Source organism: Salmo salar, chromosome ssa04 (genome assembly GCF_905237065.1).
Source record: "Salmo salar chromosome ssa04, Ssal_v3.1, whole genome shotgun sequence".
Taxonomy (NCBI): Eukaryota; Metazoa; Chordata; class Actinopteri; order Salmoniformes; family Salmonidae; genus Salmo; species Salmo salar.
Window position 1 is genome coordinate 31408984 of NC_059445.1, and position 25468 is coordinate 31434451.

Sequence of the window (25468 nt, forward strand, 5' to 3'; positions counted from 1 at the left end):
ATGATTATTATAATATCCACCCTGCACAGCCAGAAGAGGACTGGCCACCCCTCATAGCCTGGTTCCTCTCTAGGTTTCTTCCTAGGTTTTGGCCTTTCTAGGGAGTTTTTCATAGCCACCATGCTTCTACACCTGCATTGCTTGCTGTTTGGGGTTTTTGGCTGGGTTTCTGTACAGCACTTTGTGATATCAGCTGATGTAAGAAGGGCTATATAAATACATTTGATTTGATTTGATTTGATTCTGGGTTTGGCGGATTCCAGGAGAACACTACCTGCCCCAATGCATAGTGCCAACTGTAAAGTTTGGTGGAGAGGAATAATGGTCTGGGGCTGTTTTTCATGGTTCGGGCTAGGCCCTTTTAGTTCCAGTGAAGGGAAATATTAAGGCTTCAGCATGAAATTACATTCTAGACGATTCTGTACTTCCAACTTTGTTGCAACAGTTTGGGGAAGGCATTTTCCTTTTTCAGCATGATATTGTCTCTGTGCACAAAGCGAGGTCCGTACAGAAATGGTTTGTCGAGATCGGTGTGGAAGAACTAGACTGGCCTGCTCAGAGCCCTGACCTTAACTCCATCTAACACCTTTGGGATGAATTGGAACGCCACTGAGAGCCAGGCCAAATCAGCCAACATCAGTTCCCAACCTTACTAATGCTCGTGGCTGAATTGAAGCAAGTCCCCGCAGCAATGTTCCAACATCTAGTGGAAAGCCTTCCCAGAAGAGTGGAGGCTGTTATAGCAGCAAAGGGGAGACCAACTCCATATTAATGCCCATGATTTTGGAATGGTCTTGCAATGACCTGGCTAGATCATAAAGGAACAATTGTCCAGACAGAGGATTGAGTTAACGAATTTACGGTTTATTAACCCAACTTCACACAGGCTACTGTTTGGCTGTAGCCCACGCCAAATAAATTAAGGATGCCCTATAAAACAACCGTGACCTTCTCTTGTGAAGGCCAGACATAAGTGAGAGAACAATGGCTAAACTTGGTCTTAACCTCCAATGCTCCATCCCCCTGCCCAACCCCCCTCCACGCCACTCCGCCAACCACCAGGATGCCCGGCATCAGAACATTCCAGGCATTCCCGTGATTGGCAGATATCAGGTTGATTGGCATGCCGGACCCCGTGAACACTGGGTACTGGTAAGTACAACACAACCAACTAATAGCCTAACACATAACACACAGCTGTTGTGCGGGTCGCTACAATATGTTCAAAGAGCAGGTGTCCATATACTTTTGGTCATTTAGTGTACCTCGATGTAAACAGTTGCAGCAATTAGATCGCCCAGCATGAATCGCTAACAAATTAAACATTATAGAAATTAACATTAGCATCCAGCCTGCAGAACATTAGCGCAACAAAGGCACAGCCAATTTCACATGGCACATTCAAGTTTCAAATGTCAAAGTGTAAGCATAACGTTTTCTACAAATCATTTCGTGCAAACACAGCCACTGAAATGTCTTCACATCGATGAACTACTACAGCATTCAATCAAATGAAACGTCCTCCAAAGTCCCTTCAGAACAAAAACAATGGCCATTTATATACCAAGGCTAAGGGTTGTTCTACACGACACAACGCGGAGTGCCTGCATACAGCCCTTATGCTTCGAACACACCGACTGTGTTGTTGCGTTTCGATACACCAGAAGTACATTCATTGCCAATGGAACGCTGCGTTTGCCTTGCAGCATCTTCTCATAAAGAGAGAGAGGGCAGGGCACTGGAGATCTGAGGGACAGAGAGGAGTGGAGAAGAGGTGTGTGTAGCCATAACACAGCTAAACAAACAAATGGCCCCTGGACGTCATGGACCAGTCGATGGAACATAACTTCACAAACAGTTTCAACACTTTTAAATGAAAGAAATATATTGACCTTTAGTCTTGTAAGAGACCAACAAGAGCATCTGAATTCTCCGGTGTATGAGTTTCAATTCTGTCAATTCAGAAATCTATGTAACACTAATAATGAATGCTATCCTAAGACTTTATAAACAAATTACTTTATGAATTGACTGAATTTAAATGGAACTGATGTGTGTGAAAAGAAAGGTACAATGAAGGAGGTCAAAACAACAACCAGACAACTCCTCTTCTCTGTCCTTCCTGTGAGCTGATCGGCTAAATTGATTCCATTTCTGAAAGGGAAGAGAAAAACAACATATACAAGCTTAACATGATATGACACCATAAAAGGTGAGATTTATGTTAACTAAATACTGCTTGTGTAGTTAAAGGCATAAATATAGGAACAGTGTGGTAAAGTTGGTAATACTCGCTGTTTACTCATGGAATTTGTATTTCAGATCAAAAGATTTATGTGACAGGCAAATATTTAGACAGCAAACTGTTGTTTTAGGATATTTTCTAACCCAGAAACAACAGCTATACATTTGCCTCATATTAATACTTTGATCTGAAATACCAATTAGCCTACATGACTATACTGTAAAAATGACCTACTTTACTTCACTGTTGCAACACTTATGACACTACCTGTGATGTGGAGAAGAAAAAAACGTACCCTTGAACTCGGCTTCGAAAAGCAGCTGATACATTTTAACCTTGACTGCTGCTTTTCTTTGCTCAGGCAGCCTCTTCAGTTTTGGCACCAGGCTCATGGCAAAGAGGGTCTCTTCATCCTCCTTCCTGTGAGCATCAAGTTGGGCTGCATCCCTCTCAACGGCTTGGAGGAGCCTCTGCTGAAAGTGGATCTGGGGGCTGGTACCTCCGATGACGCCTGGTGTGACGTTGTTCCTCTTCGTTTCTCTCTCTGTTTGTCTCCACGGCCACATCTTGTTCAACGAGGTCCTCAGTGGTCACTTCTGTGAGGTTCATAATAATCTCAGGTGGTCCTAGATCCAGAGGTGCTTCCTCCATTTCATCGTCTTCCATGGCTGCACCGGTGGTGGTCATACTCGTGGATGATGTAGACGTTGTAGAGGGTCTTGCTGCACCGGTGGTGGCGGTGGTCTCACTTGTAGGTGACATTGAGGGTCTTGATGCACCAGTGGGGACAACACTTGTGAATGACGTAGTAGAGGGTCTGGCTGTAAAATTGCCACTTGTTGCTCTAGGCACAATAAATGGATCCAGAAAAGAAAGAATGTGGCAGAAGCTCCAAGGCTGCTGGCCTGAAGCTGCTGACCCAGACCTCTTCTCTTTCTCTGCCCTTCTCTCTCTCTGATACCTGTCCCTGAGTCCTCTCCACTTCCTCCTACAGTCTTCTTCTACATAGACATGAACATGATAAGCAGAACCAATACCTAGCATACCTATAGTTATTCGATAGCTATCATGGACATGTCACCTACTGTACACATTGACATACACACACAGTTATCTGACCAAATTATCAGGGGTACAGTAGTATCTACCATTTCTATTACTATTTATGACATACACACTCACACTCTTTCAAACATGATTATTTGGTAAAGTTATCAGGGGTAGTAACTAGCATAATTTATTTGACTTTCTTTCACACACACACACACACACACCTCATTGGCTAGGTTAGCAAGCTAGGTTAGCTAGCTAGCTAACTAGCCACATCTAGCACATGCTCACTACTAAACTGACCTGGCAATCCTACTATCGTGAACACTTGTCTCCAAGCAGCATTTTTTGTGTTTATGTCCCTGTAGCTGTCAGCAGTTGTGTCAAAAAGACACGGTTTTGAGGATACTGCGAAAATGATTCTCTCCTCCATGTGTCCAACAGCATGCGACCATCTGCAAAAGGTACCTGCATCAGTATAGTTGCCTAGCTGCGCAAAATGTTATGTAGCAGTGATGCAAATGACGCAGTGTGTGGGTTCGAAGCATTAGCCGTGGTACATAGGCCATATACAACTAATCCCCAAAGTGCCTTATTGCTTTTATAAACCGGTTGCCAACACAGTAAGGCAAAAAACTACACATTTATATTGAAAATGTTGCTTTAATAAATACATTCACAATAACTACATACTGCCAGAAAAAGTTGTCCGGACGAAAGTCTCAATGCTAAACTGTTTGCTATGCAACATGACCACAGGCTAGATAGCGAGCTTACATAAAATGTATGCAAAAACCGAGCATTAGCGCCCCTTGTAGAATGACTAACACATGACAATTATTTATTAACGTTGATCTGAATGTTGCCATTTATTGTGCACAATGTTTGTGTTCCATATTTGTTGGCTCCACGCTACTGTAAATGGATGATGGTGTCACGTCCTGACCAGTAGAAGGGGTTATTTGTTATTGTAGTTTGGTCAGGACGTGGCAGGGGGTATTTGTTTTATGTGGTTCGGGGTGGTTGTGTGTTTAGTAGGGTGTTTGATTTATTATTCTGGGTTTTGGGCACTGGTCTATGTTAATGTATTTCTATGTTTAGTCTAGTTCTTTGTATTTCTATGTTTAGTTAATTGGGGATTGGACTCTCAATTGGAGGCAGGTGTTTTCTAGTTGCCTCTGATTGAGGGTCCTATATATAGGTATGTGTTTGTTTTAGTGTTTTGTGGGAGATTGTGCTGGGTATAGCTTTGTTGCCTTACCGGCCTGTTATTAGTCGTTGTGTACGTGTTTATTTTGGTTTACCTTCTTTTTCCGTTTAAATAAAAAGAAGATGAGTGCACATTTCCCCACTGCGTCTTGGTCCGCTTTACCCTACGACAACCGTGACAGACGGAGGTAGTTGTTTGTGTACATCTGTGACAAGACAGCTATTTTTCAGGATTTTGGCAGCATTGTTGCGAGGGTGTTCACTCCCATCGGCTCTTGACTTGTGTGTACCTTGAAAGAAAAAAACAACGTTAGCTAATAGTTAGGACTACAAAACGACCGGTTATATTGTCAGGGTACATTTAGAATGATTTAACTAGCTAACTAACAGTTACATACCATACGTATCCATTCACTGGTGGGCAGCTTTGTCGCACCCCTCTTCCTCAACTTTTTAATTACGCCGACAGACACATTGTTGCGCGTTGTGAATTCGGTGTACTGTATATTCCATGCCAGACTGAGAGGGGGTCATTGATATGTCGGTTCAAACCAGCTCTGAATCCAGCGGCAGTTTAGCTGCTAATCCCATATTTTTCGCCATTCATGTTTCTCACTAAACCATAAAAGTCCCATAGAATGACTTTCAGCTCCATTTTGGTTGTATTCACAAACTCACAATGTATCCCTTTTCCGGTGCACCTGTCAGTGAAGCAGGTAAGTGCCCACTTTGTTTGTTTCACTGTGACAGCTGTGACCTGTCATTCAGGGTAGGTGGGGCAGAGCTCTACCTGTTTTGAGGCCCACCTTTTTAGCTAACTGTTTTGCATGTTATTCTGACATTAACCTGTTTGGGATAGGGGGCAGTATTTTCACGGCCGGATAAAAAAACGTACCCCGATTTAATCTGGTTACTACTCCTGCCCAGAAACTAGAATATGCATATAATTAGAAGATTTGGATAGAAAACACCCTAACGTTTCTAAAACTGTTTGAATGGTGTCTGTGAGTATAACAGAACTCATATGGCAAAAAAATGTATGAAATTGTATGAAATGTATGCATTCACTACTGTAAGTCGCTCTGGATAAGAGCGTCTGCTAAATGACTAAAATGTAAATGTAAATGTCAAAACCTGAGAAGATTCCATACAGGACTACCCTGTCTGACAATTTGTTGTCCTTCTGTAGCATCTCTATCAAAAATACAGCATCTGTGCTGTAACGTGACATTTTCTAAGGCTTCCATTGGCTCTCAGAAGGCGCCAGAAAGTGTAATGGGGTGTCTGCTGTCTCTGGGCGAAGAACAGCAGGAGAATTTGTTAGTGGTCAGCTTGGGAACAGTGAGACTGAGAGGCGCGTTCACGAGAATTCTCCATTTTTTTTCTTTCAGCCTTTGAATGAATACAACATCGCCCGGTTGGAATATTATCGCTATTTTACGTGAAAAATAGCATACAAATTGATTTTAAACAGCGTTTGACATGCTTCGAAGAACGGTAATGGAATATTTTGATTTTTTTTTTTGTCAAGAAATGCGCTTGCATTTCTGAACCTGAACGCACGAACAAAACGGAGCTATTTGAATATAACTATGGATTATTTGGAACCAAAACAACATTTGTTGTTGAAGTAGAAGTCCTGGGAGTGCATTCTGACGAAGAACAGCAAAGGTAATCCAATTTTTGTAATAGTAATTCTGAGTTTAGTGAGCACCAAACTTGGTGGGTGTCAAATTAGCTAGCCTGTGATGGCCAAGCTATCTACTCTTGCAAAATGTGCTTTCGCCGAAAAGCTATTTTAAAATCTGACACCGCGATTGCATAAAGGAGTTCTGTATCTATAATTCTTAAAATAATTGTTATGTTTTTTGTGAACGTTTATCATGAGTAATATAGTAAATTCACCGGAAGTTTGCGGTGGGTATGCTAGTTCTGAACATCACATGCTAATGTAAAAAGTTGGTTTTTGATATAAATATGAACTTGATTGAACAAAACATGCATGTATTGTATAACATAATGTCCTAGGAGTGTCATCTGATGAAGATCATCAAAGGTTAGTGCTGCATTTAGCTGTGGTTTTGGTTTTTGTGACATATATGCTTGCTTTGAAAATGGCTGTGTGATTATTTTTGGCTGGGTACTCTCCTGACATAATCTAATGTTTTGCTTTCGCTGTAAAGCCTTTTTGAAATCGGACAATGTGGTTAGATTAACGAGAGTCTTGTCTTTAAAATGGTCTAAAATAGTCATATGTTTGAGAAATTGAAGTTATAATATTTTTGAGGTATTTGTATTTCGCGCCACGCTCTACCATTGGATATTGGTGAGGCGTTCCGCTGTCCCTAAAAGGTGTAATACCTGTCACATATCAGTTTTCAAAAAAAATTGAAAAAAAAAAAAGTTAATAAAGCCACATATAAACTTGGTCTCTTTTTTGCTTTCTTGAGTAAGGCAGCTCCAAAATGTAGGTGTTTCAACCTAGTTCAGTGCTTTTTGTGGAGGGGCAGCCAGCGGAAAATACAGAGCGAAGAGGTTGGTAATGTTCTCTAGTTGCGCCGTGATTGGCTCAGTGTTCTGTCTCATGGGGACACTACATCACCACAAAATCTAAGTACCCATCCAAGTAGGCTCAAGGTTATTGGCCACAGATAAAATTACTTCAAATTACATTATATCTACAGTAGCTTTGATTGGGCTGATCATGTCAACCTCATACTTTAAAAATCTTAGCTAGCAAGCTAGCAGTCATCATCATGAATCAAGTCGCCAATCTACTGGCAAATGCTTTTTAATTCTTGTCATACGAAGAGAAATAATGAAGAGAAATTATAGACAAAACATATCGGTGCTCATCGGCCATTGGACATAACCATTACACAAGTTGGAAATCGCAAATTCAACAATGAGTGGTATGGAAGGAATTAGTGACCAACTGCAAGCATTGCAAAGCAATCACTAGCCTGCTATTTAGTGGAGTGGGTATGTGGTTCCAAGTCTGGGTTTAAGGGTCTCTGTTCCAAGCTTTAAAGGATAAACATTCAACATTGGCCATGCTGTCCATCCAGCATGACTTCTGCTGGCTCAAAACAACTGGAATCTGACTTCAGTGAGTTCAAGACAACATGGAACTCGGGGGGGGGGCTCTGACCGGAAAAATACTTTTTGAACGGTCATCCAACTCGGATTTGCAAGTCTGGAACTCTGGCCTCTTTCAAGAGCTCCGACCTAAAGATCACTAACGTCATCATGATTCAACCTTATTTTTTCAGAGTTCCCAGTTGTCTTGAAAGCACCATAAATCCAGAGGATGCCAGGCCCCCGACAAACTCATAGTGGCCTTCCCGGCACAGGACGACATCATGACAGGTATGTGAGCAGTTACGGAAGAAGCTGTTTCTTTACTTAATTCTTCTAATAACAAAAACGGGGATAGTGTTCCATCCACCATTCTTTTCCTTAATGCTGAAGATGGTTTCAATACATTTTCAACATAATTCACAACTGGTTTTAAATTAAATTCTAATGTAATAAATAAAATCTAATTGTATTGGTCACATACACATGGTTAACAGATGTTATTGCGAGTGTAGCAAAATGCTTGTGCTTCTAGTTCAGACAGTGCAGCAACATATGACAAGTAATATCTAACAATTCCACAACAAATACCTAATGGAATAAGGAATGGAATGGAAAAATAATGTATAAATATATGGATGAGCAATGACAGAGTGGCATAGGCTAAGATGCAATAGATAGTATAGAATACAGTATATACATACGAGATGAGTTATGCAAGATATGTAAGTATCGTTACCTGTATAAAAGACACCGGGGAGCCAGAAATCTTTCTGATTGAAAGGGGGTCAAATACTTTTTTCCCTCATTAAAATGCAATTTAGAAAAATTTTGACATGCGTTTTTCTGGATTTTTTTGTTGTTATTCTGTCTCTCACTGTTCAAATAAACCTACCATTAAAATTATAGACTGATAATTTCTTTGTCAGTGGGCAAACGTACAAAATCAGCAGGGGATCAAATACTTTTTTCCCTCACTGTACGCCATCAAATCAAACTTTATTTTCCACATGCGCCGAATACAGCAAGTGTAGAGAGAACAGTCTATGACTTGGGTGGCTGGAGTCTCTTGACAGTTTTATGGGCTTTCCTCTGCCATCCCATCTGATTTGCACTTAGTGGGACTATCATTTGTTTTTCAACAGAACAATGACCCAAAACACACCTCCAGGCTGTGTAAAGGCTATTTGACCAAGAAGGAGATTGATAGAGTGCTGCATCAAATGACCTGGCCTCCACAATCACTCGACCTCAACCCAATTCAGATGGTTTGCGATGAGTTAGACCGCAGACTGAAGGAAAAACAGCCAACAAGTGCTCAGCATATGTGGGAACTCCTTCAAGATCGTTGGAAAGGCATTCCTCATGAAGCTGGTTGAGAGGATGCCAAGAGTGTTCAAAGCTGTCATCATGGCAAAAAGTGACTACTTTGAAGAATCTGAAACATATTTTGATTTGTTTTACACTTTTTTGGTTATTACATGATTCCATGTCTTATTTCATCAACCAAATGTATTTATGAAGCCCTTCTTACATCATCAGATGTCACAAAGTGCTATACAGAAACCCAGCCTAAAACAAACCCCAAACAACAAGTAATGCAGATGTAGAAGCACGGTGACTAGGAAAAACTCCCTAGAAAGGCCAGAACCTAGGAAGAAACCTAGAGAGGAACCAGGCTCTGAGGGGTGGCCAGTCCTCTTCTGGCTGTGCCGGGTGTAGATTATAATGGCCAAGATGTTCAAACGTTCATAGATGATCAGCAGGGTCAAATAATAATAATCACAATGGTTGTAGAGGTTGCAACAGGTCAGCACTTGAGTAAATGTCAGTTGGCTTTTCATAGCCGATCATTCAAAGCTATTGACAGCAGGTGCCGTAGAGCGAGAGAGAGAAGAAAACAGCAGGTCCGGGACAAGGTAGCACGTCTTTTGGGTGGGGCAGAAAACAGTTTTCAACCAGCGATTGAATTGTGAGACTATGGGCCAGAGACAATTACTCGATGCCGACACATCTTTCTAGCTGATTTACACGCTGAAGCTATGTTGAGCTTGGTGACCTCTGACTGTTTCATCCTAACATCGTTGGTTCCGACGTGGATAACAATATCCCTATACTTGCCAATTTTAGCCTTAGCCAGCACCATCTTCAGATTAGTCTTAACGTCGGTAGCCCTGCCCCCTGGTAAACAGTGTATGATCGCTGGATGATTCTTTTTAAGTCTAATACTACGGGTAATGGAGTCACCAATGACTAGGGTTTTCAATTTGTGAGAGCTAATGGTGAGAGGCTTCGGCGTCTCAGACCCCGTAACGGGTGGAGGAGAGACCAGAGAAGGCTTGGACTCTGACTTGTTGCTTAATGGGGAAAACTGGTTGAAAGTTTCTGTCGGCTGAATGAGAGACACCGGTTGTGCATTCCTACAGCATTTTCTTCCAGAAGCCATGAGAACATTGTCTGGCTGCGGGGACTGTGCGAGGGGATTTATACATTTACATTACATTACATTACATTTAAGTCATTTAGCAGACGCTCTTATCCAGAGCGACTTATCAATTGGTGCATTCACCTTATGATATCCAGTGGAACAACCACTTTACAATAGTGCATCTAAATCTTTTAAGGGGGGGTTAGAAGGATTACTTTATCCTATCCTAGGTATTCCTTAAAGAGGTGGGGTTTCAGGTGTCTCCGGAAGGTGGTGATTGACTCTGCTGTCCTGGCGTCGTGAGGGAGCATGTTCCACCATTGGGGTGCCAGAGCAGCGAACAGTTTTGACTGGGCTGAGCGGGAACTGTGCTTCCTCAGAGGTAGGGGGGCCAGCAGGCCAGAGGTGGATGAACGCAGTGCCCTTGTTTGGGTGTAGGGCCTGATCAGAGCCTGAAGGTATGGAGGTGCCGTTCCCTTCACAGCTCCGTAGGCAATCACCATGGTCTTGTAGCAGATGCGAGCTTCAACTGGAAGCCAGTGGAGAGAGCGGAGGAGCGGGGTGACGTGAGAGAACTTGGGAAGGTTGAACACCAGACGGGCTGCGGCGTTCTGGATGAGTTGTAGGGGTTTAATGGCACAGGCAGGGAGCCCAGCCAACAGCGAGTTGCAGTAATCCAGACGGGAGATGACAAGTGCCTGGATTAGGACCTGCGCCGCATCCTGTGTGAGGCAGGGTCGTACTCTGCGAATGTTGTAGAGCATGAACCTACAGGATCGGGTCACCGCCTTGATGTTAGTGGAGAACGACAGGGTGTTGTCCAGGATCACGCCAAGGTTCTTAGCACTCTGGGAGGAGGGGACAAGGGAGTTGTCAACCGTGATGGCGAGATCATGGAACGGGCAGTCCTTCCCCGGGAGGAAGAGCAGCTCCGTCTTGCCGAGGTTCAGCTTGAGCTGGTGATCCGTCATCCACACTGATATGTCTGACAGACATGCAGAGATGCGATTCGCCGCCTGGTTATCAGAAGGGGGAAAGGAGAAGATTAATTGTGTGTCGTCTGCATAGCAATGATAGGAGAGACCATGTGAGGATATGACAGAGCCAAGTGACTTGGTGTATAGCGAGAATAGGAGAGGGCCTAGAACAGAGCCCTGGGGGACACCAGTGGTGAGCGCGCATGGTGCGGAGACAGATTCTCGCCACGCCACCTGGTAGGAGCGACCTGTCAGGTAGGACGCAATCCAAGCGTGGGCCGCGCCGGAGATGCCCAACTTGGAGAGGGTGGAGAGGAGGATCTGATGGTTCACAGTATCAAAGGCAGCAGAAAGGTCTAGAAGGATGAGAGCAGAGGAGAGAGAGTTAGCTTTAGCAGTGCGGAGAGCCTCCGTGACACAGAGAAGAGCAGTCTCAGTTGAATGCCCAGTCTTGAAACCTGACTGATTAGGATCAAGAAGGTCATTCTGAGAGAGATAGCAGGAGAGCTGGCCAAGGACGGCACGTTCAAGAGTTTTGGAGAGAAAAGAAAGAAGGGATACTGGTCTGTAGTTGTTGACATCGGAGGGATCGAGTGTAGGTTTTTTCAGAAGGGGTGCAACTCTCGCTCTCTTGAAGACGGAAGGGACGTAGTTATACTACTATCTGTACTTATTGGTGTGTCACAACTTCTGCCGAAGTCGATGCCCCTCCTTGTTCGGGGGTACATTCGGTCCTCTACTTCACCCGTCTCCTTGAGTTTCTTTTTTGTGAAGAAGAAGGATGGAGGTCTGCATCCGTGCATTGATTAAGGGTTGAAGAATGCTCCATCAGTCTTCCAATCCTTTGTAGACGAGATTTTCAGGGACCTGCGTGGGCAGGGTGTAGTGGTGTATATCGATGACATTCTGATATACTCCGCTACACGCGCCGAGCATGTGTCCCTGGTGCGCAGAGTGCTTGGTCGCCTGTTGGAGCATGACTTGTACATCAAGGCTGAGAAATGCCTGTTCTTTCAAAAGTCCGTCTCCTTCTTAGGGTATCGCCTTTCCACGTCAGGAGTGGAGATGGAGAGTGACCGCATTGCAGCTGTGCGTAATTGGCCGACTCCCACCACGGTGAAGGAGGTGCAGCGATTCTTAGGGTTTGCCAACTACTACCGGCGGTTTATCCAGGGTTTTGTTCAGGTAGCTGCTCCCATTACCTCACTGCTGAAGGGGGGCCCGGTACGCTTGCAGTGGTCGGCTGGGGCGGACGGGGCTTTTAGGCACCTGAAGGCTCTGTTTACCTCGGCTCCTGTGTTGGCCCATCCGGATCCCTCTTTGGCGTTCATAGTGGAGGTGGACGCGTCCGAGGCTGGGATAGGAGCTGTGCTCTCTCAGCGCTCGGGTATGCCACCGAAGCTCCGCCCCTGTGCCTTCTCTAAGAAGCTCAGCTCGGCGGAGCGAAACTATATTGTGGGGGACCGGGAGCTGTTGGCTGTCGTCAGGGCTTTGAAGGCGTGGAAACATTGGCTTAAGGGGGCTAAACACCCCTTTCTCATCTGGACTGACCACTGCAATCTGGAGTACATCCGGGAGGCGAGGAGACTGAATCCTCGCTAGGCAAGGTGGGCCATGTTTTTCACCCGTTTTGTGTTTACCCTCTCTTTCAGACCAGGCTCCCAGAACGTTAAGGCAGATGCACTGTCCCGGCTGTATGACACAGAGGAGTGGTCCATGGATCCCACTACCCCTCTTGTTTGGTGGCGCCGGTAGTGTGGGAGCTGGACACGGACATTGAGCGGGCGTCACGTTCAGAGCCCATTCCCCCTCAGTGTCCAGCTGGGTGTCTGTACGTTCCGTCTGCTGTCCGTGACCGGTTGATCTATTGGGCCCACACGTCACCCTCCTCTGGTCATCCTGGGATCGGTCGGACGGTGCGCTGTCTTAGTGGGAGGTACTGGTGGCCCACTTTAAGACGTGAGGGTTTATGTTTCCTCCTGCTCAGTGTGCGCCCAGTGCAAGGCTCCTAGACACCTGCCCAGAGGTAAGTTACAACCCTTACCCGTTCCACAACGGCCGTGGTCGCTCCTGTTGGTGGATTTCCTAACCGATCTTCCACCTTGGCAGGGTAACACCACGATCCTGGTCTTTGTGGATCGTTTTTCTAAGTCCTGTCGTCTCCTCCCTTTGCCCGGTCTCCCTACGGCCCTACAAACTGCAGAGGCTCTGTTTACATACGTCTTCCGGCACTACGGGGTGCCTGAGGATATAGTATCTGATTGGGGTCCCCAGTACACGTCAAGGGTCTGGAAGGCGTTCATGGAATGTCTGGGGGTCTCGGTCAGCCTTACCTCAGGTTTTCACCCCGAGAGTAACGGGCACGTGGAGAGAGTTAACCAGGATGTGGGTAGGTTTCTGAGGTCCTATTGCCAGGACCGGCCGGGGGAGTGGGCGGCGTTCGTGCCCTGGGCAGAAAGGGCCCAGAACTCGCTCCGCCACTCCTCCACTAACCTCTCTCCCTTTCAGTGTGTGTTGGGGTATCAGCCGGTTCTGGCCACTTGGCATCAGAGTCAGACCGAGGCTCCTGCGGTGGATGACTGGTTCCGGCGTGCGGAGGAAACATGGGACCCCGCCCACGTCCACCTTCAGCGCGCCGTACTGTGCCAGAAAGTTAGCGCAGACCATCACCGCAGTGAGGCCCTGGTGTTCGCACCGGGGAACAGGGTCTGGCTCTTGACCCGAATCCTGCCCCTCCGCCTGCCCTGCCGGAAGCTGGGTCCGCGGTTTGTGGGGCCATTTAAAGTCCTGAGGAGAGTGAACCAGGTATGTTATAGGTTACAGCTTCCCCCCGATTACTGCATTAACCCCTTGTTCCATGTGTCTCTCCTCGGGCCGGTGGTGGCTGGCCCACTCCAGGAGGCTGAAGTGCGGGAGGTTCCTCCGCCCCCTCTGGACATCGAGGGGGCCCCGGCGTACTCCGTTCGATCCATCCTGGATTCGAGATGTCGGGCGAGGGGCCTTCAGTACCTCGTGGACTGGGAGGGGTACGGTCCGGAGAAGAGATGCTGGGTTCCGGTGGAGGACGTGTTAGATCCTTCCCTGCTGCGAGAGTTCCACCATCTCCATCCGGATCACAATGGAGCCACGCGTCGGGGGGGGGGGGGGTACTGTTACGACTTCTACCGCAAAGTCGATGCCCCTCCTTGTTCGGGCGGTGCTCGGCGTCGCCGGTCTTCTAGCTATCATTGATCCATTTTTCATTTTCCATTGGTTTTGTCTTGTCTTCCTACACACCTGGTTCCAATCCCATTCATTACATGTTGTGTATTTAACCCTCTGTTTCCCCTCATTTCCTTGTCAGAGATTGTTTGTTGTTATGTGCTTGTGTTGTTGGATTGGTGCGCGATGGGTTATTGTACCCATGTTTATTTTATGTACTTTGGTTTTGGAGTTTGTTTTAACTTTATTAAACTACTCCAGTTACACCAAGTTTTTTTCTCCTGCGCCTGACTTCCCTGCCACCTGCACACACGACGTGACATGGCACAGACACTGTTTCATCCTTTCCTACACTTAAATTACCCTTGCCTAACGATTGCGTCTGAAGCTGGGCTTGCAGCACAGCTATTCTCACCACAAGGCGATCATTCTCCTGTATTTTATGAGTACAGCTACTGAAATTAGAAGGCATAATGTTAATGTTACTACTTAGCTTCAGCTGGTGGAGGTTATGTAGAACAATGTCCAGAATGATTTTTTTAAAAATATAAAACCGTAAAGTTGGCAACAAACCTCACATAAACACGTCCACAAGTTGTGACCATGTCACGCCTGCTCTTCCTCTCCTGTGCCAGACTACCTATCATTACGCACACCTGCGCCTCATTGGACCCACCTGAACTCTATCTTATTTGATTGCCTCCCCTTTATCTGTCACGGCTGTTTGAAGGAGCGGACCAAAATGCAGCGTGTTCGTAGTTCCACATATTTATTCAAACGTGAAACTGAATGCAATATACTTGAAAACACCAAAACAACAAACCGTGACGCAGAGAGGAAAACACACTACTCAAAAGATAATAACACACAAACAACAATGAGAAAAAACCCTACTTAAATATGATCTCTAATCAGAGGCAATGAGGATCAGCTGCCTCCAATTAGAGATCAACCCCAAACAATCCCAACATAGAAATAGGCCAACTAGAACTTAAACATAGAAATAGAAAACATAGAACAACCCAAAACACCCCCTGTCACGCCCTGCCCTACTCTACTATAGAAAATTACATCTTACTAGGGTCAGGACGTGACATTATCTGTCTGTTTGTTCCCTGTGTCAGCATTGATGTTACTTTGTCCCCTCCAGACACTGTTCCTGTCCTGTTTCATGTCCATTATTTATTAAATGTTCTTCCTGTCTCCAGTATCGAGCCTCACAAAATAAATATTGCAGTCAGTGTAATATAAATGCAGTTCAGCAATTACTGTGTCCAAAATACCACAGTCGAGTGCAGTTGCTGCAGTTTCAAAATTGCTATCTTTTTTTTGTAAGGGTAAACAAAGCAATTATCCCCAGTGATTTTACACACGCACTGCTACTGGACATGGTACATGTCTTCTGTTTTTTAAGCCCATAACCATGCGTGTGAGGTGAATACTTTTGTTTCAAAGTAGATTTAATAGTTTTGATGTCTTCACTATTTTTCTACAATGTAAAAAATAAAGAAACCCTTGAATGAGTAAGTGTGTCTAAACTTTTGACTGGTATTGTAGCTAGATGTAGAAGGCCTAATGTAACTAGCCAATGTTTCCACAGGTGGACTCCACTCAAGTTGTAGAAACATCTCAAAGATGATCAATGGGAACAGGATGCACCTGAGCTCAATTTCGAGTCTCATAGCAAAGGGTGTGAATACTTATGTAAATAAGGTATTTCTGCTTTTTATTTGTAATAAATCAGCAAAAACGCCTGTTTTTGCTTTGTCATTATGGGGTATTGTGTGTGTGGACTGATGAGGAAAAAAACGATTGAATCAATTTTAGAATAAGGCTGTAACGTAACAAAATGTGCAAAAAACAAAGGGTCTGAATACTTTCCGAATGCACTGTATATCACGGTAGCAAGGCATATGAACTAACAGGGAATATCCTCACGAAAAAAGATAGAGTGTAGTATAACAACAGTTCAGCAATTTCTGCGTCCAAAATACCACAGTCGTGTGCAGTTACTGCACTTTTACTGCAGTTTCAAAATTGCAATCTTTTTTTTGTAAGGGTAGAACAAACAAAGCAATTATCCCCAGTGATTTTACCCAGCACTGCTGCTGGACATGGTCCATGTGTCTTCTTTTTTTCAATCCCTTTCTACGTGTTTGGTAGTCGGTTTAAGCATAAACTGTGTCCATAGTCTCGCCCCTTCGCCAACCACCATTGATTGAGAAACACTCTTCACACCACTTCGATACCGATGCGACTTTTCCGTAGGTTGGGGTAATTCATGTAGCAGGTCAAGGGTAGGCAACGGGTTAGGGTTAGCGAAAATGCAGTAACCTGCTACGAAAATCACTTCGTATCGAAGTGGCGTGAAAAGTGTCCCATCTTTGATTAGGCCATGAAATTGGGATGGTCGGTTTTTGGCGTCCATCAGATGGCGCCAAATCCACAGAAAATGAGGGTCGCTACCATGACAACCACTATAGCCTATAGCACGGTGCCGTTTGTTGTTGGATTTGAATCAGTGAAGCAACTTTGGTCGACCAAAATGGAACCACTGCCAGCTTCATTTTACGGGAACATGTATAAAAGAAACCCAGTAATATCAGCGTTTGATGGAGACATAAAAAACTTTATGTCATTTATGAAACGAATTAGTACTTTGCCAACCTACGACCACAACTCCTACGCAAGAGGGTGAGACATTTCCTGGCTATATCCAAATCAAGTGTCACATTAGCTAACGGCTATCTTATTATTGTTTGAAAACTAGGCCTAACGTTAGCTAGCTAGCAGTAACTTCAGTTTACGTGCAAGCTAGCAGCCTGATGTGTGAATTTCTCCAGCCAGAAGAGGACTGGCCACACCTCAGAGCCTGGTTCCTCTCTAGGTTTCTTCCTAGGTTCTGGCCATTCTAGGGAGTTTTTCCTAGTCACCGTGCTTCTACACCTGCATTGCTTGCTGTTTGGGGTTTTAGGCTGGGTTTCTGTACAGCACTTTGAGACATCAGCTGATGTAAGAATGGCTTTAGAAATACATTTGATTTGATTTTTTCCCTCCAATGTATGTAGTGCCAAAACTCTGTTTGAAATATGGAACAAGTACAAACCTCGACTACCAACCAACTACTATGAAGAACACATGCTGCAAATGGCAGATTTTCTTTTTGGCATCAAGGTTAGTTTGTATTCCTTTCTTCCCTCTCTCTCTCTCTCTCTCTCTCACACACACACACACACACACACGCACACACACGCACACACACACACACACACACACACACACACACACACACACACACACACACACACACACACACACACAGAGCTACATGTATTTGATTTGACCACAAGGATTCCCCGCCACACCTAATCCGTTGTATTACTTTCTTCTCTGTTAGTTCAAGCTCAGTTTTTTTTCCTCTCTCTCCAGTTATACAGGCTTGGTCTATGGCAGGGCTACTGTCGCTACCTGCAGCAGTTCAGCACTGTGACCATAGAGGACATTAGGGATGTTGACCACTTCAGGACCTCCTTCTTCCCCAAGGGGTTCGACACAGACCAAGCCAAGCTGACGGTGAGGACAGTGTGTGTGTTTGTGTCTGTGGATCTGTGTTCAGAATGAAACAAAGCCGACAAGAACACACCTCGCACAATGGGCTTGCCGTTTATGTTGTATTTTTGTGACTGTCTCTACCCTCCACCTCTCTGTGTGTCTTACCTGTGTCCCTGTGGCCTGTGTGGCTGTTAGTTCCGGGCTCTGCAGGGCTGCTGCCTATGTGCCTTCCAGCTGGAGAGGGAAAGAGGGAGCCAGCCCACCCAGAAGGGGGTCCAGAGACTCCTCAGCATCCTGGGGTTTGTCAGGATCATGATGCAGGCCGTGCATCCCCATGAACATCTCTGCTGGCTTCTTTACAATGGTACAGTAATACAGTAGCAATTACAGTGGTATAAGCAGTATGTTGGCTGAATCAATGTCTGAAGTTGTAGTTGTTGTCAGTTGTAGTTCAGTGTTGTCTGTCTGTCTGTCTGTCTGTCTGTCTGTCTGTCTGTCTGTCTGTCTGTCTGTCTGTCTGTCTGTCTGTCTGTCTGTCTGTCTGTCTGTCTGTCTGTCTGTCTGTCTGTCTGTCTGTCTCTCTCTTCAGGTTCACTCCATATCTACAACATCTGTAGATACCTGATGTCCATGGGCCGCGCTGCACAGGTACACAATCTAACAATTACATTTATTTCCATGGTGCATGTGATTGTTGGTAAATGCGTATGTTGTCCCTTCCTCCCCTCCAGGCTGTGGAGTTCCTTCTGTGGGCCTGTATCTGTCTGGAGACCTCCATCCCCCGGATGACTGCCAGGTTCTTGGCGTGGAGGGCAACTCTGTACTGTGCTGTGTGCCAGTGCTACTACGACAGCCAAGCCAATGTTCAGGCAGAGGTGTTTGCACGACGAGCCCTGGGTAAAGTTAGTGAGCTGGGCAAGCTGGAAGAGATGAGTGGTCTACCTGCTACCACTGAGACTCAGAGAGCATACAAAGTGGCCACCATTAAGGTATGGGACAGGTTGATTCAAAACATTGCAAGATTTGTGCAGTGTCTACTTACAAACTAATGGGGAAATTTTACCTCATGGCCTTAATAGCAAAGACACACATAAACTATGCCATGAAGACCAGATAAACAGGATTAAATAAAATGACTAGTACCCAGGCATGAATTACAATAATTTACAGTGCATTCGGAAATGTTTCAGACCTCTTGACTTTTTCCACATTTTGTTAAGTTACAGCCTTATTCTAAAATTGATTAAAATAAAACATTGTCCTCATCATTCTACACACAATACCCCACATTTTTGCAAATGTGTTACAAATAAAAAACTTGAATATCACATTTACATAAGGATTCAGACCCTTTACTCAGTACTTTGTTGAAGGACCTTTGGCAGTGATTACAGCCTCGAGTCTTCTTAGGTATGACGCTACAAGCTTGGTACACCTATTTTTGGGGAGTTTCTACCATTCTTCTCTGCAGATCCTCTCAGGCTCTATCAGGTTGGATGGGGAGCGTCGCTGCACAGCTATTTTCAGGTCTCCAGAGATGTTAGATCGGGTTCAAGTCTGGGCTCTGGCTGGGCCACTCAAGGACATTCAGAGACTTGTCCCAAAGCCACTCCTGTGCTGTCATTGCTGTGTGCTTAGGGTCATTGTCCTGTTGGAAGGTGAACCTTTGCCCCAGTCTGAGGTCCTGAGCGCTCTGGAGCAGGTTTTCATCAAGGATCTCTCTGTACTTTGTTCCGTTCATCTTTTTCTCAACCCTCACTAGTCTCCCAGTACCTTCCACTGAAAAACATCCCTGCAGCATGAAGCTGCCACCACCATGCTTCAGCGTAGGGATTGAGCCTGCCAGGCGTCCTCCAGACGTGATGCTTGGCATTCAGGCCAAAGAGTTCAATCTTGGTTTCATCAGACCAGAGAATCTTGTTTCTCATGGTCTGAGAGTCCTTTAGGTGCCTTTTGGCAAACTCCAAGCGGGCTGTCATGCACCTTTTTTCTGAGGAGTGGATTCCGTCTGGCCACTCTACCATAAAAGCTTGATTGGTAGAGTGCTGCAGAGATGGTTGTTCTTCTGGAAGGTTCTCCCATCTCCACAGAGGAACTCTGGAGCTCTGTCAGAGTGACCATCTGGTTCTTGGTCTCCTCCCCAACCCTTCTCCCCCGATTGCTCAGTTTGGCCGGCCGACCAGCTCTAGGAAGAGTCTTGGTGGTTCAAAACTTCTTCCATTTAAGAATGATGGAGGCCACTGTGTTCTTGGGGACCTTCAATGCTGCAGAAGTGTTTTTGGTACCCTTCCCTAGATCTGTGCCTCGACACAATCCTGTCTTGGAGCTCTATGGACAAGTCTTTCGACCTCATGGCTTGTTTCTTGCTCTGACATGCACTGTCAACTGTGGGACCTTATATAGACAGGTGTGTGCCTTTCCAAATCATGTCCAATCAATTGAATTTACCACAAGTGGAGTCCAGTCAAGGATGATCAATGGAAACAGGATGCACCTGAGCTCAATTTCGAGTTTCATAGCAAAGGGTGTGAATACTTATGTAAATAAGGTATTTCTGTTTTTTATTTGTAATACATTTGCAATCATTTCTATAAACCTGTTTTCGATTTGTCATTATGGGGTATTATGTGTAGATTGATGAGTAAAACAAATATTTTAATCCATTTTAGAATAAGGCTGTAACTTAACAAAATATGGAAAATGTCAAGGGGTCTGAATATTTTCCGAATGCACTGTATACTCTGAAACTGGTATGTATCGGCATGTACTGACATAGGTTCTTATTGCTATCTGTTGTCTCTGCACCCGTGTGAACTGAAGCAGAGACTGTGTTGGGTGTTAAGGCGTCCGCATGCTTCCCAGCCGAAGCGGTCTAGAAGAGTTTGTGCATATATTATGACGACATTTTGTGACGTTTTGTTCGTTTCGGACTTCGGCAATGTTCCCTCTAAACTGCCGCGCAGACTGCCTTACAGAGGAAATATGAGCCTGCGCAGAATAAGTCAAAGGGTCTGAATACTTTCCAAATGCACTGGACTATAACCACTTGAATGGTATTTTATTCTACTCACCTACAGCTAGCTACCATGGTGTTTAAACGGTCGGTGTATGAACCCAGGAGGAAACCTAAAGGTCTCTTCAGACACAAGCAGAAGAGTAACCTCGAGGAGATTCAGAGCGTAAGCACTGCTATTGTATCAATCCTTCAAAATCCTGCTTTATCCAGGTATTGTGAAAACAGCCTAGTACTCCAATTCTGACTGATGTATTTCTCTCTCTCTCTCTCAGTTCAATTTCAGTGGGCTTTATTGGCATGGGAAACACATGCTACATTGCCAAAGCAAGTGAAATAGATAATAAACAAAAGTGAAATAAACAATAAAAAATGAACAGTAAACATTACACTCACAAACTAGTATCTATATAGAGTGTTGTAATGATGTGCAAATAGTTAAAGTACAACAGGGAAAATAAATAAACATAACTATAGGTTGTATTTACAATGGTGTTTGTTCTTCACTGGTTGCCCTTTTCTTGTGGCAACAGGTCACAAATCTTGCTGCTGTGATGGCACACTGTGGTGTTTCACCCAATAGATATGGGAGTTTATCAAAATTGGATTTGTTTTCAAATTCTTTGTGGATCTGTATAATCTGAGGGAAATATGTGTATCTAATATGGTCATACATTTGGCAGGTTAGGAAGTGCAGCTCAGTTTCCACATAATTTTGGGGGCAGTGTGCACATAGCATGTCTTCTCTTGAGAGCCAGGTCTGCCTTCGGCGGCCTTTCTCAATAGCAAGGCTATGCTCACTGAGTCTGTACATTAATTAATTAATTTTGGGTCAGTCACGGTGGTCAGGTATTCTGCCACTGTGTACTCTCTGTTTAGGGCCAGATAGCATTCTTTGTCTAGACTCTTACATAGATGGGACGCTTCACGGCAAACTGGAACCACTTTAACTATTTAAAAAAAAAAATATTTCACCTTTATTTAACCAGGTAGGCTAGTTGAGAACAAGTTCTCATTTACAACTGCAACCTGGCCAAGAATAAAGCAAAGCAGTTCGACACATACAACAACACAGAGTTACACAAGGACTAAACAAACATACAGTCAATAATACAGTAGGAAAAAGTCTATATACAGTGTGTGCAAATGAGGTAAGATAAGGGAGGTAAGCCAACAAATAGGCCATGGTGGCGAAGTAATTACAATATACCAATTAAACACTGGAGTGATTGATGTGCAGAAGATGAATGTGCAAGTAGAGATACTGGGGTGCAAAGGAGCAAGATAAATAAATAAATACAGTATGGGGATGAGGAAGTTGGATGGGCTATTTACAGATGGGCTATGTACAGGTGCAGTGATCTGTGTACTAAGTAAGACGTCCTGTGTCTTTTCTGTTTTGTTTGTAGCTAGCTACAGCTTGTTTGGCCTGTTGTGTCAAGCCACTCCGGTTCACAATCCCCTGTGTGCAGAAAGTAGTCCATCCCAACTTTTTCCCACTGATCTTTGTCGATAGAACCTGCTAAATTCAGGGCAGCAATGTTGTTGAGAGCAGTAGCAACATTTTTGCAGTTCTTCATGGTTAACGTTATATATTTTCAAAAAAGCTGTGGTAGCAAGGATTATTTACACATACTGAGCGGCTCATGTTATAGATAGAAGCGAGCTACATGGCAGACCAATCTGAACTCATCTCTCAGCATGTCCAGCCCATCCATTATCTCAGCTAATCATGTCTAGCAGGAATGTTCATGTCTTTTTCTGTGGCTAAACCAACTAGGCTCGTAATTTAACAATTGTATTTGTATTTACAGATGGCATAACATTTTGTTATTAAGGCACATGAAAGTTCACATCTTCCAGAAGGCATTTCTGACAAAAATTGCATTTTGATGAAGATTTTCTTTTTCTCATTCAAATCACTTTCCTGTGAAGTAGAGACATATGACATACGCCTAGCTTCTTGAAACGGTTCACATATAATTCCTTCTCGCATATATCAATGCTCTCTCCTCCTTTCACCATTTCCCTTCGCTTGTGAACTTCAGTGCACAAGACATCAGCTGTCTGTGACCAGCCGAAAAAACCTTTCCAAGCCAAACCTTCATATACTAACCGCTTCACACAGCCTACATCGTTGTCACGTCATAGTCAACATAGCTACTAGAACTAACACATTAGTAAACCCGCTACAATCATGCGGTACAGTGTAGTGAGCAGCAATCAGTTTAGCAGTTACACCGCCGGTGGCAATAAATTAATAAAACCAAAAGCTTACCTTGACTTGGAAGAGTTCCGGTGTTGGATAGCCATAGACAGCTAGCTAACATAGCGTCATTCTCTGTTTGAGCCCGGTGTTTGAGTAGGCTAAACTAGCTAGCTGCATTTGACACTAGCTAAGTAAGTGGAAGTGAAAGTGAAAAAAATGTACTACGAAAAATTATTTCTCTCTCTTGCTTCTCTAATTTTGGAAGAAATTCATTTGTATAAAACTTTTCAACTATTGTCTTTCTCTTGGAGTCAACTACTCTGCACATTGTATGCTAGCTAGCTGTAGCTTAAACTGACATGTAAACATGTCAGTTTATGCTGCAAGAGCTCTGATAGGTTGTAGGACGTCCTCCGGAAGTTGTCATAATTACTGTGTAAGTCTATGGAAGGGGATGAGAACCAAGAACCTCCTAGGCTTTGTATCCAATTTGTAAGTCTCTCTGGATAAGAGCGTCTGCTAAATGACTTAAATGTAAATGTAAATGTATTGAAGTCAATGTACCTGGAGGAGGATAGAAGCTAGCTGTCCTCCAGCTACACCATGGTTCTACCTTACAGAGTGCTGTTGAGGCTACTGTAGACCTTCAATGTAAAACAGTGTGTTTTAATCAATTATTTGGTGAAGTGAATATATTTAGTATAGATTTATCAATTTTTTAATTTAAAAAAAAATGTTTCACTATTTCTATTTAGGGCAAGATAACGTTCCAATTTGCTCCATTTTTTGGTTGATTCTTTCCAGTGTGTCAAATAGTTATCTCTTTGCTTTCTTTGCTTTGGTTGGGTCTAATTGTGTTGCTGTCCTGGCGCTCTTTGGGGTGTGTTTGTGGTGGAATGTGTGGGCATCACTTCCTTTTAGGTGGTTATAGAAGTTAACAGCTATTTTCTGGATTTTGACAACTATAGCCCTTACCTCTCTCTCTCTCTGGCTTTCTCTTTCTCGCTCTCTTTTTCTCTCTCTATCTCCCCCTTCCCTCTCTCCTCTCTAGATGCCGTGGCCTCGAACCCCTACAGAGCGAGTGTTGATGGAGCTGTTTGAGGGGAACGCTGCCCAGTTCCTGGCGATAGTGGAAGCGCTGTGGGACACCTCCCGCCGCCCACTACAGACAGGCATGCCTGAGGAGCCAGAGATACAAGAGGTCTCCCTGGAACTCATGTCTGCAGGCATCAGTATACTGTCTGGTTAGTATTGTACTTACATTACATTCGGCAAGTATTCAGACCACTTGACGTTTTCCACATTTTGTTATGTTACAGCTTTATTCCAAAATGGATTAAATAAAAAAATATCCTCATCAATCAAAGCGATAACAGTTTTTTTTATATTTTAGCAAATGTATATATATATATATATATAAAAAAAAAACATAAATAACTTATTTACATTAGTATTCAGACCCTTTGCTATGAGACTTGAAATTAAGCTCAGGTGCATCCTGTTTCCATTGATCATCCTTGAGATGTTTCTACAACTTCATTGGAGTCCACTTGTGGTAAATTCAATTGATTGGACATGATTTAGAAAGGCACACACCTGTCTGTATAAGGTTCCACAGTTGACAGTGCATGTCAGAGCAAAAACCAAGCCATGAGGTCGAAGGAATTGTCCATAGAGCTCCGAGGGAGGATTGTGTTGAGGCATAGATCTGGGGAAGGGTACCAAACATGTTTTGCAGCATTGAAGGTCCTCAGGAACACAGTGGCCTCCATCATTTTTAAATGGAAGAAGTCTGGAACCACCAAACTGAGCAATCGCAGGAAAAGGGCCTTTGTCAGGGAGGTGACCAAGAACCCGATGTTCACTCTGACAGAGCTCAAGAGTTCCTCTTGGAGATGGGAGAACCTTCCAGAAGAACAACCATCTCTGCAGCACTCCACCAATCAGGCCTTTATGGTAGAGTGGTCAGACGGAAGCCACTCCTCAGAAAAGGCACATGACAGCCCACTTGTAGTTTGCCAAAAGGCACCTAAAGACTCTGAGACCATGACAAACAAGATTCTCTGGTCTGATGAAACCAATATTGAACTCTTTGGCCTGAATTCCAAGCATCACATCTGGAGGAAACCTGGCACCATCCCTACGGTGAAGCATGGTATTGGCAGCATCATGCTGTTGGGATGTTTATCAGCGGCAGGGACTGGGAGACTAGTCAGGATTGAGGCAAAGGATGAACGGAGCGAAGTACAGAGAGATCCTTGATGAAAACCTGCTCCATAGCATTCAGGTCCTCAGACTGGGGCAAAGGTTCACCTTCCACAGCCATGACAACGAAGGAGTGGCTTCGTGACAAGTCTCTCAATGTCCTTGAGTGGCCCAGCCAGAACCCATAACTTTAACCCGATTAAACATCTCTGGAAAGACCTGAAAATAGCTGTGCAGCGATGCTCCCCATCCATTTGTTTTTTGCTTTGTCATTATGGGTTATTGTGTGTAGGTTGAGTGG

General features: G+C 44.3%; 1 protein-coding gene and 1 long non-coding RNA gene across 3 annotated transcripts in view; one reads left to right on the top strand and one right to left on the bottom strand.

The window, feature by feature from the left end:
- Positions 1–843: 843 nt before the first annotated feature.
- Positions 844–3758, bottom strand: LOC123742574 (uncharacterized). Its single transcript, XR_006769731.1, has 2 exons — positions 2541–3758; positions 844–2154 (listed from the first exon to the last, which is right to left on the bottom strand). It is a non-coding gene; the product is annotated as an uncharacterized lncRNA (long non-coding RNA).
- Positions 3759–16664: 12906 nt separating this feature from the next.
- cfap54 (cilia and flagella associated 54) overlaps positions 16665–25468 on the top strand; it is a 133614-nt gene continuing 124810 nt past the window's right edge. Inside the window, exons 1-8 of one of the 2 annotated variants that reach the window (XM_014195736.2) lie at positions 16665–16882; positions 17257–17362; positions 17618–17761; positions 17936–18104; positions 18330–18388; positions 18472–18729; positions 20818–20919; positions 24014–24206. In XM_014195736.2, the coding sequence (XP_014051211.2) occupies positions 16734–16882; positions 17257–17362; positions 17618–17761; positions 17936–18104; positions 18330–18388; positions 18472–18729; positions 20818–20919; positions 24014–24206 (1180 nt within the window). In that variant the 5' untranslated portion in view covers positions 16665–16733. The remainder of the gene's footprint in view (positions 16883–17256; positions 17363–17617; positions 17762–17935; positions 18105–18329; positions 18389–18471; positions 18730–20817; positions 20920–24013; positions 24207–25468) is intronic. The other variant, XM_014195735.2, reaches the window with a different exon arrangement.